Source organism: Myxine glutinosa, chromosome 13 (genome assembly GCF_964187855.1).
Source record: "Myxine glutinosa chromosome 13, kmMyxGlut1.1, whole genome shotgun sequence".
In the NCBI taxonomy this organism is placed as follows: domain Eukaryota; kingdom Metazoa; phylum Chordata; class Myxini; order Myxiniformes; family Myxinidae; genus Myxine; species Myxine glutinosa.
The window spans coordinates 98,145,327-98,168,639 of record NC_136273.1 but is presented as its reverse complement, the minus strand read 5'-3'; the positions used below and the strand labels follow the sequence as shown (position 1 = coordinate 98,168,639).

The 23,313-nt window shown below is 36.6% G+C and overlaps 1 protein-coding gene across 2 annotated transcripts in view; it reads right to left on the bottom strand.

The window, feature by feature from the left end:
* Positions 1 to 1,317: 1,317 nt before the first annotated feature.
* Positions 1,318 to 23,313, bottom strand: part of LOC137439136 (uncharacterized) — an 83,710-nt gene continuing 61,714 nt past the window's right edge. For both annotated transcript variants that reach the window (XM_068134852.2, XM_068134853.2), the window contains exons 10-11: positions 4,218 to 4,313; positions 1,318 to 3,904 (exon numbers count right to left, since the gene is read on the bottom strand). In XM_068134852.2, coding sequence (XP_067990953.2) covers positions 3,521 to 3,904; positions 4,218 to 4,313 — 480 coding nt within the window. In that variant the 3' untranslated portion in view covers positions 1,318 to 3,520. The remainder of the gene's footprint in view (positions 3,905 to 4,217; positions 4,314 to 23,313) is intronic.

Below are 23,313 nucleotides of genomic sequence, written 5' to 3'. Positions count from 1 at the left end.
CTCTGGGTCATTTGGGTCCTCTGGGTCATTTGGGTCCTCTGGGTCATTTGGGTCCTCTGGGTCCTCTGGGTCATTTGGGTCCTATATTCCTATCCTATAACATATATATCTCCTATAACCTATCCTATAAATATAGATTTGATGACGTCATGTTTACACATCTGAGCGACAGAAATGAGCGACAGAAATGAGCGACAGAAATGGGTGACAGAAACTAGCTTCACTTTTGAGCGCCCGAAATTCCCAGGCAAACGCTATAACGCACCAGGTTTACAACCTGTGCGTTAACAAGTCACAGTGAAGATGTCACATGTCAGCCAATTGAGGTGAATAAACAAGTCACAGCAAAGATGTCACATGTCAGCCAATTGAGGACAGTAAACGAGTCACAGTGAAGATGTCACATGTCAGCCAATTGAGGTAAATAAACTAGGCTCAGGGAAGTTGTTTATTCGACTTTTGCAAATGCGATTGATGGATTTCTGCTCTCCCTCTTGGCTGGATCCCTTGCCTCACATCTTGCTCAGCTTGACGCCATGAAAACCAAGGCCTACAACATTTTTGGAAACTCCCACGATGAAGCTGAGTCTATAGGGCTCCCAATTTCCCATCACAGTCAAGTCGGTAGTCTCTCTGTCTTCGACCATCTCCTTTCTGGTCTTGCACCCTCTGCTCTATCTGTGATTGTCCCTCCCTTCCCGTCCCCATCATATTATTCCAGGGCACACATTTTCCACCATCAATCCCCTCCTGGTGAAACTACCGAAATCCAGAATCACTGCTCACCTCCACTCATGCGTTCCTCTTTTTCCCATTTGTGGGACCAACTTCCACGTCATCTTCAATCTCATTCTTTCCTCCAGGTCTTCAAGACAGCTGTTCACCACCATCTCAGATCATCCTCCATTTAAAACTATGATATTTTGTTCCACCATTAACCACCCTCCCCGAACATCCAAGCCCTATTTCCAAATTTCCATTTTTTCCTCCACAAGAGCCTTCCTCTGTTTTATCCCTCAACCCCACTGTTGGTATGTTTCCCCCTCTCTTTTTGTCATTCCTTTTGTTCTGCTGTGTCACGATCCATATTTTCGAGCTCCTGCATGAGCCTCGACTTTGCAGCCCATCCTCATTTCCATTCCCAACTTCGACATGAACGAGGAAAGTGACATGTTCCTTGCGGGCAAAGGACTGGCTTGCTGGTGAATGCGTGGCATCGATGTGGTTCGAATTATAGAAAGAGCAATGCACATTACAGACGTTGAGCACGAACCTCAATGGTGGATTTCAAAACAAAGTGGAGGAAGTGACCAAAAGTGCTTAAACAAAAACAAAACCAAAACTTTATTGTAAAAAGCTCATGTTTCAGCAGGACAATACAGGAATGAATTTGTGTCATCTGTTGAAGATAATGTACAGAGTATCCAATCCATAATGCTGGCTCAAGGTTAACCGACACTTTTTGTTTTAGGTAGCTTGAAAGATGTCGAAGTAATGCATGAGGTTCCCCAAGAATTGCTCCTACCTATATTGAGATGTCCTCTTGCGGCGAATGATGTATTAATGGCGGTCGCATGTCAGTGCTTACGATAGGTACACAGCCATGTCAGAATACCTGCTTTCCCACTCTCATCGCTTTGAAACTCCATATAAGTAGATTGAAGAGATGAAAGTCACATTACAACAAAACTGGGCTTAACTTCCCATCGCAACTGCTTTCTGATCAAATGGAGCTTTTTGGAGGGGGAGGAGAGGATGGACTCTCTCTTCCCCACCACCTCCATCGTGCTTACTTTGAATTTGATGTGAGATTCCATTTTGGCTTCCACACTTCCAATACTGACACGCAGTTCTGCTGTACCTTGATGCAGTCAGTGGTTATCAAAGAAATGGCCTTCTGGAACAGACCATATTTGTATGTCACAAAACATGCTTGCCCGCACACATTTGCATCCATTTTGAATCTTTTACGTCATTCAAACACGTTTCTGTATCATGGCGGACATGCACGGCTTAAAGATATTGTTATGTCGGGTGGGGTTGCGATATGTAGAGCCAGATAGATCTGAATAGGTAACGTGCTTCGTCTGTCGCGGTAAGGAATCTGCCCTGTAATAAGTTTCATGTGTAGGCGTTTTGTCAGTTAAAATGTATACTTGTTAACATACCAGGATGTTCGAGTGATAAATAGAGTATGGATTAAAGAGTAGCGCCCCTGTGTGTCACACATGGTAGCTAAATAAATATAACCTTTGTCCCTTACGGCAATGCACACCTGTAGACACATCGTTAGGTCACGAGCACAACATTAAATAATTCCCTTCCCTGACATGACTTTGGAAGACAAACAGGCAAGGGGGGGGGGGGGGGGCAGCTTGGGGCGCCGCCGCCAGTTACACCTCCGATAGGCCTGGCCACCTCGGGTAGCATGCGCTTTGACCACGCTACAGGGCACGAGTGTTGGGGTGGCGCGGTCGGCGCGAACCTCCAGCCAACGAGTCGGTGGAGGGCACTGATTGGGTGGCGCGCCAGGGCTGACGTCACCACCGTGGGAAGGTTATTTAAGGGAGCACCGAACGCCATTTTCCCTCTTGCGGTTCGTGCTCTTGGAGATCCAGCAGTTCGTAGCACGTCGGGTTTTTCTTGCTTGCACAGCTTCCTCTTGCAGCACGTCCTTCCCTGGCTGTCGTGTGCGATCGGTGCTTCTGTAGCTTGGAGTGGTGTCGGACCTCGCGGGCGTTGGCTCGCCATCTGCGTGTGCTTGGAGCGGTGTTCGATGCTGGAGCGAAGGACCTCGTGGGTGCATCGGGGCCGAACGGAGCCATGTTGGACGGCAGCCAAAGACAAGACGAGGGACAGATAAGGCCGCACGCACCATTTTACATGACGAGAGAATTCTTTTCCTTTAATCCATTCCTGTGTCTGTTGTTGAATCCGGTGTCTGGGATCCCAAATATAGGATTTAGTTTATTTGATTACCGTCGCGTTCCTTGTTATCTGGTCCGTGAATAAATCTTTATTTTTGTACATTTTAATTCGGTGTCGCGTGCATTAATTTCCATGCAGCTGCCGTCGTTTCACCAAGGTAAGCGCTTTTGCCGCAGCCTTCCATTTTCCTTCTTCCTCCCGCGTTTGATAGTCCAATCCGTGTTCGGTTGTCGCCTCCAATTAAAGCCGTTTAGGCCTATCCGCGGTCTCTGGTGTTAACCAGAGTCGCACGACAATATGTTGACACTTTTATTCACCCAAAAACTTCATTACACAACACCGCTGCAGTTCACCACCATCTTACAAATACCCAGAATTCTTTGCACAGGTGTGAAATCATTTTCCACAAGAATTGCTTGATGTTGCGAAAAACACTCCACAGCCATTCAGTGCTTTGTCATTCTTTTACATTTAGCAGAAAAACTGCAGGTTAACATCGAGGCGCTCATATTTGAATACAAATGTCAAAACCAAAAAATGTTGTTCCCCAAAATGCCACCTGGCAAAAATGCATGCCTTCTGGTCACTCAACTTATTCTCCACATTCTTTTTCAATCTCTCCTGTTGCAGAAGCAAATGCATCCTCATTTCCAATCCCATCGTTCCCCTCATCCTCCTCCTTCCCCTCATACTGCTCACATGAATATTCTTCTCCCTCATCATACTCTTCCCTTCCCTCGTCTTCCTCTTCTTCCTCCTCATCATCCTCATCCTCTTCCTCATTTTTCATGCCCGACTCGACTGCAGACTTTGCGGTCCTCTGTCTATCTCCTGTGCTGCAGTCAGCATCGACGACACCGCACATCTCTTCTTGGAATGATTCTTCACCATGATCAGCACCATCTTTGCCAATTCCCCTGGTCTTGGCTTCCTCGGCTTCCTCAACATCATCCATCTCAGCCCAAGGGTCTTCACCCTGTTGGAGAATATACATCCGATCAAGTCATCACAAAGTAACATTACAGCTTATTCATGTCACAGAGTCATTCCTCAAGTATTCAAATCTCTCGGAATGATGAAAAAGGTCAGGTTAGCATCTAACTACCAATAACAACACCATGCCCTCCGATCTAAGAGAAAGACTCCGATTCAAGTTTGCCACATTTAATGAGGTTGATAACATTATTTAAACCAAACCCACAATGAACGACAGGCAATAAGTACTTGACCACACCAAACTGACACGATATATATCCATTAGGGTGGGCCAAGCAAATTGATGTACGTACGTTCTTGAACTTCTCGTACAGACACTTGTAACGCATATTTGTGATCATGAGCTGAGCGACATTTTCAACGTAGCGAGAGGCATTGTCCCAAAAAACCTGTGAAAAGACAAATCATGGTTTAGGACAACATTGCAAGTGGATCAAATTTTAGAGCTTGACAAAACAATTTAACCACCATGTATACTCGGGGCTGGTGAGTGTGCTCATATATCATCATATAGCTTAATATTGCGTAATGATGAGCAGAACGGAAACAGGACAGGAGAGGGGAAAAAAAATGTAGAAGAGAAACATGTTCTAAGTCGTAAAATAGAGGGTTGGTGCCTGGGGGCCTGGACTCCCCACTGCCTATTTAATTTTGGCTCCTCATTATGGGGTGGTGCTGGATGAGGAGGGGCACGGATGGGGGAAGGGTGTGGGAGGATGGGGGCAAGAATACCTTAACGGTACGCTTATTTGCATCTGAGCTGTCTCACCTTGGGTTCGAATTTTGAACCTGCTATACGCTGTCACCCTGGTGTTTCACGTGCAGGGCAATGCTTCAACGTGTACATCATCCATTGGAAGGACGTTGGGTTTGGAATACCTGTCTGACAGCACTGGTTGTTAGTGGGCACGAGTAATGGCCAAATTCCAAATTCCTGTCCAGCCGGTTTGTGAAAGACTTTGGCCAAAAACATTTCCCAGCCAACTCCTTGGAAGTAGAAGTAATTGGGACCAATAGAGCATCAGCAGCAGTAACAGCAGTAGTAGTAGTATTAGTAGTAGTGGTAGTAGTAGCAGCAGCAGTAGTAGTCGTAGGAGGAGGAGTAGGAGTAGTAGCAGCAGTAGTAGCAGCAGCAGTAGTCATAGTAGAAGTAGGAGTAGTAGCAGCAGTGGTAGTAGCAGCAGTAGTAGTAGCAGTAGGAGTAGTAGTAGCAGCAGCAGTAGTAGTAGTAGGAGGAGTAGGAGTAGTAGCAGCAGTAGTAGCAGCAGTAGTAGCAGCAGTAGTAGAAGGAGTAGTAGCAGCAGCAGCAGCAGTAGTAGTAGTAGTAAGAGGAGTAGGAGTAGTAGCAGCAGTAGTAGCAGCAGCAGTAGTGGTAGTAGTAGGAGTAGGAGAGGTATCAGTAGTTGTAGCAGCAGCAGTAGGAGGAGTAGGAGTAGTAGTAGTTGCAGCAGTAGTAGTAGCAGCAGTAGTTGTCGTCCATAGGGTGGAGCTACTGCTTCTCATGTCCTCCTTGAGGCTGTGCATTCTTAGGCCTTCGATGTCATTGGCATGTTATGACAGGAGGATGAGTCTTGGTCTGCTTCTCACTTGACACAACAGGTTGTTGGCCTTGCAGTTTTTTTTATCATGCATTTCCTGATATAGCTACTCCCACTGTATCACCTTTCCAACCAATTCCTGCCTACTGCAGGTCGCACACACTATTTCAACAGAAAGTGCTCTTCCCTTGTTATGGTCTGCTATCGCCTAAGCTTAAAGTTCATCTACATTCATTAATTCCCCTCTTCCTCAATTAAATTCCCTCCTGTGGAACCATCCATTGCCTCGTGCTCTTTCCACCAAGCCTTCGGGTCGACGAACCACCACCAACCATCTCAAGGTATCTTCCATTTCTTCCTCTGAGCTTTACAACATCCACTGCGATACTGTCCACCTTTCACCTTGAATGACTCAACGTGTACTGTGGTACTTTCATGTCCACCTGCTTCATCGACACCCAACTCTGTCTGCTCTGCTCTTCCATTCTATTACTCTCAACGGATGGATGTTTTTTCACCTAAAAACCTACTATCTTAGTGGTTCAGCTGACATCCCAATTTCCCAGTCGGGAATGAATCTAGACAGTTGATTGGCTGAAATAAAACCTGTTGGTAATCTAGACCCAATTGAGTCCGTAAACTGCTTGTAGAGTCCTGCAGCTATGTAAACTGTTTCTTCACCTGGTGTTTAGTTGACGTGGAAATGGGCAAAGAAGCATTTGCTTTGACTTCAAAGCGGCAAACCCATGCATGTCAAGGAGAGACATCGCCAATTACTTTTAATATTTTGATCAGTTTCGTTGCAATGGATATATTAATGTTATTTTGGTAATTAACGGAAAACCATATAACAATAACAATCCTGTGATGATTGGTATCAACGAAGACGACAATAATCCCATGACAGTTAAGCTTGAAGAACCACCCAGCGGAATATCATGAGGCATCTGGCGTGGCAAACGCTCGACAACAGTCCACTCTCGACTGGGTGAAATGGAATAAAAGTTGGAAATAAACGTAAGTGTCATCTTACTATAATTCACCAAATGTCCGTCTGTCTGTCTGTCTGTCTGTCCGTTTGAAGGTACCGCAAAAGCGTTGAACCGATCGCAACGATATTTTGTGTGGGTAATCCTGGGATATCCAGGAGTAAAATAGGCTATTTAGTTTTCCCAATTTCAGCTTTAGTTTCCAGCATTCTCAGGTTTGGACTCCCGCATAACATTCGCGTTCGCATAACGTTCAGTGTGACGATGTTTTCATTGTGACGATGTTGTTTTCCCGGGTGCCGCACAAACGGCTGCACCAATCGGGAACGGTGACCTCGGACAAAGACCTTTTATAAGGACACGGGTTGAATCCCTGCTTGAGAGAATTCCAACCCCCTCCCCGCCATCACGGCCGTCTCTCCAACTCACAATCCCACGAGATATGCGGAAAGGACGACCCAAAACCAATATAAACATCATTAAACATCATTCGTATATAAACATCATTAAAAGTAAATAATGACCTCGGCCAAAGTTCAAACGACGTTTAATCTCTACATGAGAGAATTCCACACAGCTATTTGGGCGGTGAATACGCTAACAGATCACTGTCTCCATCGATCTTTCCAAGGCCGTAACACCTATCGGCTCAAAATCCTTTTAACTGTTGATTTGGTACAGTTACACGTATCGGGAATTTGGTACACGTATCGGAGTACATACGACACAGCGATTGTGAATGTGACAGCTCTGAGGCGTCTTTCGCTTCGCATCGCAGTGACGGTGAGCACCAATATGGCGGCTGTAAGATTAAAATCTGGCTTCAAGCCCCTCACCACCCAAAGCCTTCAACCAGACATATTAACACGCTCCTCCCCCTTCATTCCCGTTCTTCAAAGCAAAGCGGTAAAAATTGTTGTGTCGCCATTATGTGGTAAAGCATGTGGTGAGGTGGAAAGAACTGGGAAGTGGCCCTGTGCTGTGTGCAGGAAGGGTGTCGGAGTGAACTCCATTCAATGTACAATGTGCGCTGAGTGGGTTCATCAAAAATGTGGTGGTCTGAGAGGGTCATTAACCAGTGTGGCAGCTACATTCAAATGTAAGGTGTGCACAGAGGGAGCTGCAGATGGAGGTGTTGTTTTTTTTTGTTGTTTTTTTTGTTTTTTTGTATACAAGATCGAGGCTCATGAAAGAGCGAAGTGGGTTGGATCAAGTGGGTTGGAGTTGGATCTTGGAGACGGCGTGAAGCTGGAAGGTGTGAAAACATTTTGCTACCTGCTGAATGGAGAAGGTGGATCAGACTCGGCAACGGTTGCTGGAGTGAGATGTGCATGGAAGACGTTTCGGGAACTGAGTGGCGTGCTGATAAGGAGGGGAGTGTCGTTGAAGCTGAAGGGAAAGGTGTATGCTGCATGTGTGAGAAGTGTTATGATTTATGGGAGTGAGACATGGGTAGTAGTGTATATATATGTTGCTTCTGGGACACTCTCATTTTCCCATTGACTTACATGTTAATTTTTCCCCTCCCTCATTGCCCCTAAACACCTCTATTTCTCTCACCCTGTTCTTTACGAACCTTCTAACCTTTTGACATGTTATCCTTATTCATTAGACCACTTAAACAATGGTCCTTCTGTGTGAACCTGTGATCCTTCTGACCTTATGGACCTTTTAACCTTTTACTCTTAATATCATCTGGTGAATCATCTTTGACCCACTCAAACAACGACCCTACAAATATTTGTTTATGTGTGGGAAATAATTTAATTCTCCTACAACTCTCCTCACCGTCTAATACATTAACAAAAAATATGTTTGAGTTTGGTTCTTTATTAAGATATTTTAACTGAGCTAAGATAAAATGGTAAACCTCCCTCAATGTTCTTGTTTGAGCGCCTCCAGTGCCACATACCATTTTTAAATTAAAGTATATATTTTCCTGACAACCATCAAAGTTTTCCGTCCACTCAAAAATATTTCCATCTTTTTTACCCAATTCACCGGTATTTAAATTAATTCTCTTATTTGTTTTGTAAATTGTTTTACCAGTTGTCTTTTCAATTATACCTATTTGATATTTTTCACATTCGTTATGTTTACCATTTATATACCAAGGTTGATTACACCTCCACTCTTTAGTCTGGTTGGTACTTGGTTCTATCATTTATATAATAGTAAAAAGGCGGCGGTAGCCCGTTAAAATCCCTAACCCCCTTTTTAACTTATCACTTATATACTTATATAACCATAAGGGAGACTATCAATTCCATTTTCTAAAATAAACCTCTTATCATCAAAAGCCCCCAATGCTTTCTTATTCATCTCTTCTGAATATAATTTATGTTTATAACTTCTTATTCCATTAATCTTTCTAAACTCTTCTTTCTTTGTTGTTAAACAGTTATAATAATCCTTAAAGTTTATTGTTTCTTTAATAACATTTTTCTTTACACCTTTTAACTTCTTATCAGTCTTTTCGACGTTATTCACAATGTATTTATAAGCATAAGCCTTAGACCTCAATCCCACAAATTCACTCATAACATTTCCTCCTAATTCATCCTTGAACTTTCCAATCACCTTTTTATTTTTAGAAGAGAACAACTCACTCTCTGGACTGTAATTACTCGTGTCATAGATATTAATGTCTCTTTTCATGTCTGAATAAACATCGTTGGTATTAATTTTCAAAATAAAACTATCTGTATCCATATAAAGTAGATTAACATCATTTTGATATTTCTTCCTCAAGTTATTATAAAAGTAATCATACATTAATGACTTTGATAAATCAAGAATTGTTGTTCCAATATAAATAGGTTTGTTCATTTCAATACTCTCTTTAATCAAATGGATCGCACAAAAGTTCTCAGTAAAGACCTCAGCTCGAGTAAAACTCGGTCTATTAATTAATTTTGATGCTTGTTCCCAAGATGTTGATAGTCTGATATTTTGTCTTTTCCTCACATTCTCCATAGTCTTACCAAAGACCGCATTATTCATCAATTTATAAAAGTCTTTCTCAAAATCTGTTTTTGACTCTGTTCTTCTTTGTGTATTAAAATCAATGTACCCCTTTAACCAATGACTTTGATTGAACTTTAGAACCCTATGGATCTTCTCTACTCTTAGACCTTTTGATAAATATTGTCGCAAATTTCTTTGGTGTAGAACATAATTTTTCTTGTTATATAATGTAGTAAGTAATTTTTCTGTTGATTCACCTATATCAAACGATCGTTGATAATCACTCAACCATTCTTTCTTTGGACTTTCTTTCTCACAAGCAAATGGGAGATCTTTGTGTAGGTTATGGAGTTCCTCTGGATATTTTAAATCAATTTCAAAATAATAACCAACTTTTTCTTCATCCAATTCTTTTTGTGTAGAGATACATACATCTTGTAAAACGTTTTTGTAGTCTTTTTCCTTTACCCATCTAAGTTTTCCATAAGGAAGAGCCTGAGACATTGCCCAGCCATACAGGTTGTTCGCGTCATAGTACATCAAGTAAGAACTCTCTTTCGTTGGATCATAATTTGGAAGATATTTGTTATTTGCTTTTGCGTATCTACTCGAGCAGACTTGTGAAATTCCACCTCTTTTTGCCTTTTCAATCATCAAAAGCATATCAACATCGGTTATCAAATCCAAATCTTGTTTTGTCATTTTCAACATCGCACTCCAGGCCAATCCAGGTGCTGTGTAGTAGTGAGCAGGATCCAATCCATATCCAGTGCGACAAACAGATCTAAAGGCTTCAAATACATCGGCCAACAAAAGCACATCAGTTTTGAGGTACAAATCGTGATACTCACCAAGATTCTTAATGTTATATTTTTTCCAAACATTTTGTGCGTGTACATAATCTTTATCAGATATATGACTATTATTTAATTTGTTATAGAAATTTTCTTTTAAAGGAAGTTGTGTTTCATTGAATCTCTCAAATGAGTCCATATAGTCATAGGGGTAAATTCCCTTTTGTGTTAGAAAATCTTTATCTAAAAAATACTCTGAAAGACATGGAAACTCTTTTAGATTTTGAACCAAGTTAGCCAATGGACTTGCCATGAATTTAAATGTATCAAGAAATCTGATATGAGTAATAGGAGATGTGTGAATTGTTTTTGTGAATGAAATGTATTTCTGATCCGTGTTTGGAATTGCTGAGATACTTCCAGAAGTCTTTGAGAGTTCCTTGATAAATAGATGTGTATCATAATGAGCGTTGTTATGAAGAAAGACAGGAATGAAAGAGGGGAGTTGATAATTAATATTACAACTTTGATGAGCCGGACCTCTATATTTACCAGTGAGATGACAATGGTCTCTAACCTTTAGACCTTTACCAATTTTCTCCTCACAAATATGACAGACATTGTTTTTTATAAATTCCCTTTTTTCTTTACTTGTTAAGGACATTGGTTTATTGGTTTCTCTCATTATCTTGGTTAATCGAACACAGTCTTTTTCTAGTCGTTTCACAAACTCCTCTGGGGTATTTGAGCCTCTATACATCTCTAACTTGTTATATTTATCACCAACGGATGATTTGATATAATAACAAAAACCACAAGGAGTATGTTTTTGATATTTATTTGTGTATGATTCTTTTGGATCTGGAGAAGCAGTATCAATTTTTTCTAAAATACTTTCAAAATCAGCATATATAACAAATGGATGTTTTATTGTTTTCTTTTCATCTTTGAATGTGATCTTTGAGTCTTTTTTAGGCATGTTGATTACCGTTGATTTATGTTCACCACAATAATTTGAATGTTTATCTAATCTTTCTTGTGTATGGAAGAAGTTAAGACAACGCATACAAATATATATTTTATTTGTTCTTTTACATACTTGTGGTTTTATTAATTTTGTAATATCTTTGATGTATGTATAATGTGAATTTTCGTCTGAATTAAAATATAGAAGATTAATATGAGTTTGTTTACAACTGTCAGAAAGCTTTAAAACCTGAATGTTGTTTGTTTCTGTTAGACCATAAACATTAACTGATAAATTATTCATCTTTTCAAATTTAGGAATATCATTTAAAGTCATCGGAAACTTTAGATGTTTCGTATTTAATGTATTCTCATATTTTTTATAATGAGATACTCTTTCATCATGAAAATGTGGAGGATGTAAGTGTGCTAAAATAGACCAGAGAAAACATTTATTGTCTTTATTTTTGATATTGATAACTGCTTTTCTATTTTTGATAACACTGGGTAAATCAATGTAAGAAGAAGCTTTTAGAGGATCTGATTTAAGAATATGAATGTCTATGTAAATAATTTTTCCTATATTGAATCCACTTCCTACGATTGAATTATCCACATCTTGCTCTTGTTTAATAAGTTCATCATAGACTCCTGATGTTTTAAAATCTTGATATGAAGATATAAAGTGTGGCTCAGTTCTCATGTATGGTGCATCTATAACTCCTTCATCCTTTGTCATTTCTAATTTTACTCCCATATAAAATTTAAGTGGTTTCATTTCCTTTAGTGTTTTTTCAATCAACGTTTGAACAGCAGGTTTAACTATTTCTACAGCATCAACTATAGACTCTGGTTCAGGAGGTTTGAAGTTAAAGACTCTTATTTTAATATGTCCTTTGAATGCTCCATCAGAGTTTTTAGTTGTGATAAAATTTGATAAATGTAGATTTGTTTTAAGATGTATTTTGAAGCCTTTCTTGAGGATATTTTTATTACATGTAGAACAGTGTTTTGTTTCAGGTGGAAGAGGGGAAAGTTTGTTTAAAATGTTGTATGTATGTTTTGCGGTGAGAATATGTTGTTTATAATATTTTACTTCCTTCTCGCAAGTATCACAATAAACCATATTTATAGCGTGAGAAAACGTGGTGTTTTATATATATCACTGTGCTTAAAATAAAACACTTTTGAGCTTTACAGCTCCGTTTTATATATATCGCTGTGCTTAAACTAAAACACTTTTTCACTCAGAATCATCTAAGTCATAACTATCACATGAATACTCAGAATCATACTCAGAGTCATCAATAAAGCTACTCTCATAACTATCATTTGAGCACAAACTATTAGTATCATAACTATCATCTGTGTTCAATGAAATACTATCATCACCATCGTCCAAGTTCAATGAAATACTATCATCACTATCGTCTGAGTTCAATGAAATAGTAAAATCTTCACTGCTGTATTGACTCATATTTAATTAGCAAGAAAAATATTCCCATCAATATCTATATACTTTCTTTCATTAACAGATTCAATCTCTACAATTTTTATATCAAAAGTTATCTTTAAATAATCTCTAACTATCATAGAACGAAATGACATTTCACCAGAAATATTAACATCATTCATTTTACTTAGATCTACACCCTTTGGATTATTAAAGAAAATACAAATGTCTCCTCTAGAATTATTAATGGTCTTATCATTCTTTTTCAAAGTATCGTGGTCAATCACTTTTTCAAGCTTTGAATAAATTGCCAGGAGTAGAGGAGAAACTTTTGTTAGATTTACTTTAATGGATGTCTTTCCAGGTATAGTTAGAGCTCTTCCTTTAAATGAAATAGAGGGGCTCATGTTATTTTCCATAACTGGTTTTACCCAAAAATTTCCATATTTATCTTTGTTCAATTTAACATCTTTGACATATTTTTCTATATCTTCCACCGAAGTAGAGATTGATTGAAATTTGTCTTTTGTGCTTTGAAACATTGTATTTATTAATGAATAAACTTGCGTTTAGTTTAAGCAAAAATTTACCACATAAATATGATAAGTTCTGAAGGATATTTAGAATTTCCAGACTCTCCATATGATAAATTAGAGAATTGTCCGGCTTGTGATAGAATAGGGCTTAATAATGAGGGTTCATATAAACAATGTATTTTCTGTGATTTAATTTTAATTAATGATAATAAAAAATATAAAAAAATATATAACTCTTTTAAATTAGAACCAAAAATGAATTACTTTACAAGATTAATAAGAGAGATGAATGTTAAGTATTGTGATGATAATACACCATTTCTTTCAAGGGAAGAGACTATTTGTATTGAGGAAATGTATAAGGGTTTAATGATATTTATTATTCAAAATAATTTTAATGGAAATGTTAATACAAGATACTATATAAATAAAATAATGAATTATTTTGAAATTAAACCCGAACTCAGGATAAAATATAGAGTTTCTAAAATAGCTCAAAAAAAGTTAGATGACTTGTTTTCCAAATATATAAATGAATGATTTTTTACCCGTTTGGGAAAATAAGATAAAATTTAATAACCATAAAAACATTCCAAATTCATTGAGATGTCTAATAGTTGGTTCAAGCGGATGTGGAAAAACCTGTTTACTTTTAAAGATGCTCCTTGGTCCTAATTTTTTAGATTATGATAATTTAATAATTTTTACAAAGTCTAGTTTTCAACCCGAGTATCAACTACTCTCACAGGGTTTTAATGCAGGTCTTAAAAAGGAAGACATTATCGGTTTATTTAAACTTCAAAACAAACTAAATGATTATAATATTGAAGATATAATACAATTATTTTGTGATACACAGAAATCAAAATCGAAACCAAAACCCATAACTTGTATTCTCAGTGATAATACGGATGATATACCTTCACCTCAAGATTTAGATAAATCAAAAAAGAACCTCGTCATCTTTGATGATTGTGTTAATGAGAGAAACCAAACAGTAATGGACAGCTACTATACAAGAGGGAGACATTCTTCTTGTAATTGTATTTATCTTAGTCAGTCATATTTTCAACTCCCTCGACGCTCAATAAGAAACAATGCCAATACTTTTATTTTATTTAAGTTAAATTCAATAGATGTAAATAATTTTTGGAGAGATAATTGCTCTACGTTATGTAGTAAAAAAGAATTTGAAAATTATATGAAACACACGATTGGAAAATATAAATATATTGTTGTGAAACAAGATGAGATATTAAAGGATGTATTTTTATTTTAAACATAATTACATATATAAATGACAACAATTATTATTAACCTTGTGGGTAAATCTGCTTCTGGAAAGAACTTTCATAAATCTAAACTCTTGAATAGTAAAAATGAAAAGATTGTAAGTTTTTTTTAAAAACACCCTATGATTCGTTTTGTGAGTACTACAACCAGAGCAAAGCGACCAGGAGAAGTAGAAGGGAAAGATTATTACTACATTTCAATGGAGGAACATATGCGATTGAGGAACGAAGGTCAAATATTTGAGGAGGTCTCTCTTGGTTCTACAAAATATTCACATTGTAAGAGTGAGTTAAATAAAGTAAAATCTAATGGTCTTGGGATTTTAGAAACTAATCCTGAAGGAATGAGACAAATTATTAAACAATTGTGTGGTGATGGAGTTAAGATTTTATCATTCGGTTATGATATCGATGAGGAGATTCAACGCAAACGTATGAAAAGCAGAGATACAAGTATTAGTGAAGAAGAAATAACAACTCGTATTAATACCAATAAAGAATTTGATGAAATATTTAAAGAAAAAGATTTATTTCAACACATTTACTATAATGATGAAGAAAAGGAAAATTTTCCCATTGACCTTTACAATTCATTAAATGATATTTTTCAATAAATAAATACAGAAAATGAATACCGAAGAAAGAGAAAGAAAGTTTAAGGAACATCAACAATTAGTTTCAAAAGTTGTTAAACAACAGGAAGAGATAAAGAAGAAACGGAGACAGAAACTAACTGGTGAAGAAGCCTTTGAAAGAAAACAAGAGAAATTCTTTAAACCACTTTTGAAAACTCAACAATCACCTACAGTTCCCACGGTAGAATTTACTCCGAAAAAACTTCAAATGCTCAAAGATTTTAGTCAGATAACAAAACAAGAACTTGGTGAATTAGAATATGATGACGAGGGATTATTTCGGAAACTTGAGCAGGTAAATCAACCCCCTAATTATGTTGTGGAAGCTCTTCAAAACAATGAATATTCGGCGGGTTCAAAAACCAGAGCAGGTCTCATTCCAACAGAAGAACCAGCAGTGTTTCATCTTGTGGAAGAAAAGGTATTGATATTTAATGATGAATTGATGTTCTTGAGTTCTACTCAACCAAATGTTAAATTAACTCCAAGATTAATGTTTCTTCTAACAAACCCCGGATTCAGCGGTTCAAAATATTTTGAGGAACCACTTGATATGGAAAGAGAGGAAGATAGGGTATATATTGAGTTGTTAAATGCACTTGATTATGGAGTTTCTGTTGCTGGTAAAAGTAAGAAGAATGAGAAGGAGAAACATATTATTGATGCTTTAAGTAAGCTTGGTTCGGGTGTTAGTTTTCTTCCAAATGACCCATCACAATTAGTTAATAGGCTATTATTGTTGTTAGGTAGTAAGAAGGCTGGAAACAACAATTGTTTTAATGAATCCTCAGCCATTTTAGATCAGTTGATGAATATGAAAATAATTAATAAATGTCAATACAAAGATATTTTATTAGATATTAAATAAGATGAGAAGCACAATTCTTAGTTTTAATTTCACAACGAGCGATTACACAGCTTCATTCCCTTACCCACTACAACTTGACCCCCTTACCTCATATGAGGCATCTTTATTGTCAATGGAAACTTATAATACCTTGTTTAATATCACAGAGAAAAACAACAAGTTTAGTTATAATCCAGGAAGTGGATATAAAACTATAACCGTTTCACCTGGAGCTTACGAGATTTCTCAAATATCTTCAGAAGTCTCTCGCCTTATGAAAGAAAAAGGTGATGAACCAAAAAATATTGCAATAGATATTCAAAAACACACTTCAAAATCAACTATTAAACTTAAAAATAATTATAAAGTTGATTTCACGATTGAAAATTCGTTTAGAGAGCTATTGGGTTTCTCTTCAAAAAAGATTGAAAATAACGGGACGTTTTACAGTGATAATGTTATCCAAATATCCTCCGGTATAAATTCAGTATTAATTCATTGTGATTTGATTGATGGTGCTTATAACGATGGAATAAGAACAAATACAATATTTTCATTCAGTGCATACTCAACCCCGATTGGTTATAAATTTAATATGGAACCAAAAAATCTTGTCTATTTACCTGTGTCAGGAAAAACCATATACAGAGTAAATTTTAGGATAACCGACCAAGATAATCGTATGATATCCTTTAATGATGAAATTATATCCATCAGAATTCACCTACGTGAAGTTTTTCAATAAATAAATAATGGTTATTGTAAGAAAACACGAGTTGGGAAAATATAAAATAATTACAGGGGAGGGCATGTTCCTTTCACCAGACTATACAAGGTATGTGGGTAAAGGATACTATAAACCTAAGAGACAACGGGGTGTGGGTCATCAATTTCGAAATAAAGGAGATGGGATAATTGATACTCTAATGGGTATTGGTTCAACCATTCTTAAACATAAAGACCTAATTGGTTCAACTGCTTCTCTCATGGGAAATGTAGCAGGTGTTGTAAAGAGTATAAAAGATGCTCAAAAGGAGTCCCATAAATTACAAGCAATCAAAGAAATTAAAAAAGGTAAAACTCAACTATCTTCACAAGAACGACAAAAAATCATTAAAATACTTGGGTCAGGGTTTCAACAATTTTAATACTATATAAATACAAGTATGGAAGCGATTGATAGTATCTATGATTTGGATGATACGATTATCATTTCAAACTCTACTAAAAAGGAAGACTATTTTAAGGTAAATGCTATTACAGGAACCGACTGGAATTCAAACGGAACAAAAAGTTTTGAAATAAATAATCAACAAACTTACTTGAATATAGCTGATAGTTTCTTGCTGTGTAAATTTAAATTCACTAAGGCTGCGAATAATACTAATGCTACACTCGTAAATGATTTCTTCTGGAAAATGTTTGACAGTGTTCGCCTGTATATTGGAACACAAGAGGTTGAAGCGGTTGATTATGTCTCTGCTACATCTGAAATGATGAAATTTACACTATATTCGTTTGGTGATAGAATGGGTAAGGGAGCTGTTGAAGGCTTTATTCCTGATATGTCAACGGGAACAAACACAGACCCTGGTTATAGTCAAAGGAAGTCAATGTATAATGATGACGCAAAAGCTGAGAATAGTTTTACCGTAGCAGTACCTCTTAAAGGTATATTTGGATTTTGTGATTATGATAAAGTTTTGTATGGTCTTAAAATTAGATTTCAACTACAAAGGAATGATAATGTAAATAGATTGCTTTTTGGGGCTGAAAATGCTTTTGGCGACAATAATAAATTTGTTATTAATGATTTGTGTTGGTATATCAATGAATATACTCCTAATCTTAAAACGGAGGAGATGTTAAATAGAAGACTTAACTCAAAGAAACCGCTAAATGTATCATACCTTAAAAGAAGATGTCAACACGTTAAACTGGAACACACTACCTACACTTGGAATTTGGGTGTTCTTGAAGGAAAGCCACGATACCTATGGCTCATTTTTTAAAAACCAGATGGAGAGGAGGGTACTAATAAGAATAATGCGCTGAGTGATAATGCTAAGGTGAAACAACTTCGGGTTTCTCTTGATGGCACATTTTATCCGCGAGATAGATTGGAAATTGATTGGGAAAAAAATGATTATGCGGAAGCCTACAAGTCCTACCAAAAAGTGTGTGAAAGTAATGGTAATAATGATCCTATTTTGGATATGGTTGCATTTAAAGGTTTATATACAATCTACGCAATTGACCTGAGTTCTCAAAAGGAAACTATAAAGTCTAATCGAGTGGATACTTCTCTATACATTGAAAGAGGGGAGAGTGAAGAGGTTAATGCATATTGTTTGCTTTTGGAGGAAACAGAATTACAGATTAATACAGATAATGGTGTTATGATTAATATCACATAGGTTTTTTCTCATAAATAAATGGTTGGGGTATATGTTAATCAAATCAATCTTAATAAATTAACATCTTGTATTCAAAATCAAAAGCCTTGTATTATTAATGTTAATACAATTCAAAGAAAAGGAGCTGTAAGAATTGATGTTTTACTCACACACACACAAGTAAAAACACTAAATGATGTTGGATCACTTAAAATTAAAATGACGAAACCTATGTTAAAGAAATATTCAATAGATGAGTCAAGAGGAGGATTTCTCCCGTTTCTAATTCCTTTATTTGCTGGTTTAAGTGCGGCGGGAGCATTGACTGGTGGTATTTCAGCAGCGGTAAAAACTGCTAACGAAAGGAAGGCACAACTAAAAGCTCAAAAAGAATTGGAAAGACATAACAAGGAGTTGGAGAAACAAATTAGTGGAAGTGGTGTAATTGTAGATTTTGCTCAAAAACTTGAAAGTCTACCTGATAAAGCTAGATTGTTGGTTGGAGATATGCTTTCCTCTATCGCTCAAGCGGGTGTTAAACTAACTAAACGGGGTAATGGATTGTATCTTTCTCATAAATAAATGGATAAATGGTTTAAACAATTTGGAAAGAATACAACATCAAATATAGAACTAGCTAAGTATTGTAAAACACTAAAAATTGATAATGTGGTTATTTGTATGAGAGATGAATTAATACATATAAATAAGAATACAAAGAATATTATTATGAATTTAGACACACAGAATGGTTCTCATTGGGTTTGTATTCATAATAGTCAGGATAAATATTATTTTGATAGTTATGGTATGCCACCACCTGTTGAAGTAATACAATTCTTACAGAATGGTGTTTATCAAACATTCCAAGTTCAAGAAATTAATTCTAAATGTTGTGGCCAATTATGTTTATATGTATTATTTCAACTCAACAATAATGAAAATTTTTATGATATCATTTTTTATCTAATATAAATGACCTATGTTGGAAAAGATGGTTCTATCTTTGGAAAATCCTCTCAGGATATTGATTTATCAAATTATTATACAAAGGCACAGGCTGAACGACAAAAATATAGTGTAAGTAAAAATATTAATATGAAGAATACTTATAAATTAATCAATTATCCAAACCCTACAGATGCGAATGACTTGATTAGATTCAGTGATTTATCACAATATATATCTTTAAAGAAAACAGCACGTTTTGTGAAACAAGTAAAATTTACAACCACAACACCTGGTTATACTGACCATACACCTTTCCTCATTGAATTTAACTACCTGCTTACAATTAAATTTTATAAAGAAGGACATTTAGTTAATATGCGAATTAATAAATGGGGGTATGATATGCCTGATTTAGGGTATAATTGGTCTTTTTCAATAAACATAGAAGACCTACATGATTTAAATCAGTCTCGTAAAGAAGAATATTATCCACTTGGTGAAGATAAGGATTTATGTGGAAGTACAATTAGTAAACAACAAATACGTGATTTTAAGAAAATAAAAATATATGATAGTATAGCGATGGTTCGCATGACAAAGAAGGAAGGTAATGAGATAAGGATAGAAAGCCGAGGAATACAAACCGATTTGGTAGTGGGAAGATGGGGTGGTATTACCTGTCATAATATTAATCTCACATATATTTCTGATACATAAATGGCAGGAAGAAGACTACAAGAGAATTATAATTTTTGTATTCAAGGATACCTACAAGAAAAGGGTGCTCGGTATTACATACCTTATGATTTGGAGCATATACATGGGAATTTTGTCATAAAAAACTGGCCTTATACTGATATTGTTAAACCCACAAATAGAGACTTGTTTAAAATATTAAATAAAAATGAACTTCTCAAAGTTATGAAATATAAAACTCTTTTAGAAATCGTCAACAAATCTTATTGGTATCCTATTATGAGAAAAATAATTATAGATACAAGAATATCTCAAAATCCAGATGAGTATATGTATAATATTCTTTGGGGTTTAAACTCAAGGGTAGCAAGGGATGAGGAAGGAGTTGAAGAAGAGAAGGAGAAAAGAGAGAAAAGAGAGAAGGAGGAGAGGGAACAAAGAGAGAGGGGGGAGAGGGAGATGGAAATCAGAGCGATTCAAAAAAGAGTGGATGTATTACAGCAAGAAGATAAATCTCAACTCACCGAAGAGGAAAATAAAGAAAGAATGAATGCTGTGAAAATATTGATATCAAAAATTGCTAAGATAAATGAGGAAGGAGTTAAAGAAGAGAAGGAGGAAAGAGAGAAAAAGGAGAAGGAGGAAAGGGAGAAAAAGGAGGAGGAGAGGGAGGAAAGGGAGAAAAGAGAGAAAAAGGAGAAGGAGGAAAGGGAGAAAAAGGAGGAGGAGAGGGAGGAAAGGGAGAAAAGAGAGAAGGAGGAAAGGGAGAAAAGAGAGAAGGAGGAGAGGGAGCAAAGAGAGAGGGAGGAAAAATATAAAAAGATGGAAATCAGTGAGATTAATAAAAGATTGAAGGTATTACAGCAAATAAATCAAACTCAACGCACTGAGGAGGAAAATAAAGAAATGAGAAGTCTAATGAAAATATTATTTTCAAGAATAACGACGTCAATGTCTTCAGTTTCAGGGAGGAGATTTAAATGAGAAAGTGGGGATAAAGAAGAAGAAGAAGGAAAAGATTATGTGGTTGATGATGTCGGTGTAATTGACTTTAGTTAGTTTTATTTGTAAATAAATGGAGGAGAGAGTGAAGGCATTCCTTAGGATTCTTTATGTTTTAAAAATCAAGATTGAAATGTATATGTTGAAAACCAAAAAGGTTTTGATACTCTGTCGGAATTTTTCTGATAAATAAATATGAGTTATTGTCTCAAATGTAAAAAGAAAACTAAATCTAAAAATATCTCTTATGTTAAAGCTAAAAATAATAGAGTTTGTCAAAAAGGAATATGTCAAGTGTGTGGCTCTAAAAAGTGCCAATTCATCTCTCCTAAAAGAGGAGGAGACATACAAAAGTTTCTGTCAGGAAGTAAATTTACAACAACTGGAATTCCAGGGGAATTACACCTTCCAGGGTATTCTTTCTGTGGTCCAGGAACAAACTTGGATAAAAGATTAGATGAGGCTAACAATCCTAAACCTTGGTCTAAACCTACAAATAGGGTTGATGAAGTGTGTATGAAGCATGATATTGCTTATGGGGATACCACTACGTTGACTGAAAAACATAAAGCCGACAGCGAAATGTTGTATAATTTGTCTTTGATACAAAATCCAACGTTGAGAGAGAAAGTTGATAGGTTTATTGTGAGAAATTTGATAAATGCTAAATTGAAACTTGGTCTTGGTTATTCCTCAAAAAACTATTAGGCTCTAATGATGTCATCAAGACTGAGGAGCTTTTGGCTGAAGAATTACACAAACCTATAATCACAAAGTTTAAAAGAAGGAAGGTTTATTCTAAATACACCGACCACATATGGTCCGCTGATTTAATTGAATTGAATAATGACAGGGGATACAGGTATGCTTTAACCGTTATTGATTTGAGGAGTAGATTTGCCTGGGTTGTCCCTTTAAAAAATAAAAGGGGTGATACTTTAATGTTAGCCTTTAAGCGAATATTTGATCGGGATAAAAGGAAACCAAAGAAGTTATGGACTGATGAGGGAACAGAGTTCTATAACAAAATATTCATGAAATTTCTTAAGGGGAAGGGTATTAAATTATACAGCACCTTTAATGAAGGAAAGGCAGTTGTTATTGAGCGTTTTAATCGTACTTTAAAAGAGAAATTATATAAAAAATTCACACAACTCAGTTCTCAAAAATGGGTGTATTTAATTCAGGATATTGTAGATAATTACAATAATACAGTTCATTCATCAACAAAATCAAAACCATCAGAAACATTTACAAAATTAGAATATGAAAAGGAGATTAATTTGAGAAAGCCCAAGTTTAAAGTTGGTGATATTGTAAGAATATACAAATGGAAAAGCCATTTTGAGAAAGGTTATACAAAGAGATGGACTAATGAATTATTTAAAATCGTTGATGTAATGGATACAGTCCCTTGGACCTACAAATTATATGATTTAAATGGAGAAGAAATCTTGGGTTCATTTTACTCACAAGAATTACAAAAAACACAAGTAAGCAGATAATACCCTTGAAAATAATAAATAAATAAATAAATAAAATGTAATGGGGATACGTTTTTAAATCTGTGAACCCCAAACACAGAATCCCACAACTTTTTAGTTGGGGCTTAACTTTTGTGTGTGTATAATGGGGATACGTTTTTAAATCTGTGAACCCCAAACACAGAATCCCACAACTTTTCAGTTGGGGCTTGACTTTTGTGTGTGTATAATGGGGATACGTTTTTAAATCTGTGAACCCCAAACACAGAATCCCACAACTTTTCAGTTGGGGCTTAACTTTTGAGTGTGTATAATGGGGATACGTTTTTAAATCTGTGAACCCCAAACACAGAATCCCACAACTTTTCAGTTGGGGCTTAACTTTTGTGTGTGTATAATGGGGATACGTTTTTAAATCTGTGAACCCCAAACACAGAATCCCTCAACTTTCCAGTTGGGGCTTAACTTTTGTGTATGTGTGAGTGAGTCATAATAATATACAAACCCTAACCCAACCCCATCCCTAACCCAAACCCATCCCTAACCCAAACCCATCCCTAACCCAAACCCATCCCTAACCCAACCCATTCCTAACCCAACCCCATCCCTAACCCAACCCAATCCCTAACCCAACCCCATCCCTAACCCAACCCCATCCCTAACCCAACCCCATCCCTAACCCAACCCCATCCCTAACCCAACCCCATCCCTAACCCTCACATTCAAAATCCCAACCCTAACCCAACCCCATCCCTAACCCAACCCCAACCCATCCCTAACCCTCACATTCAAAATCCCAACCCTAACCCAATCCCATCCCTAACCCAACCCCAACCCTCACAT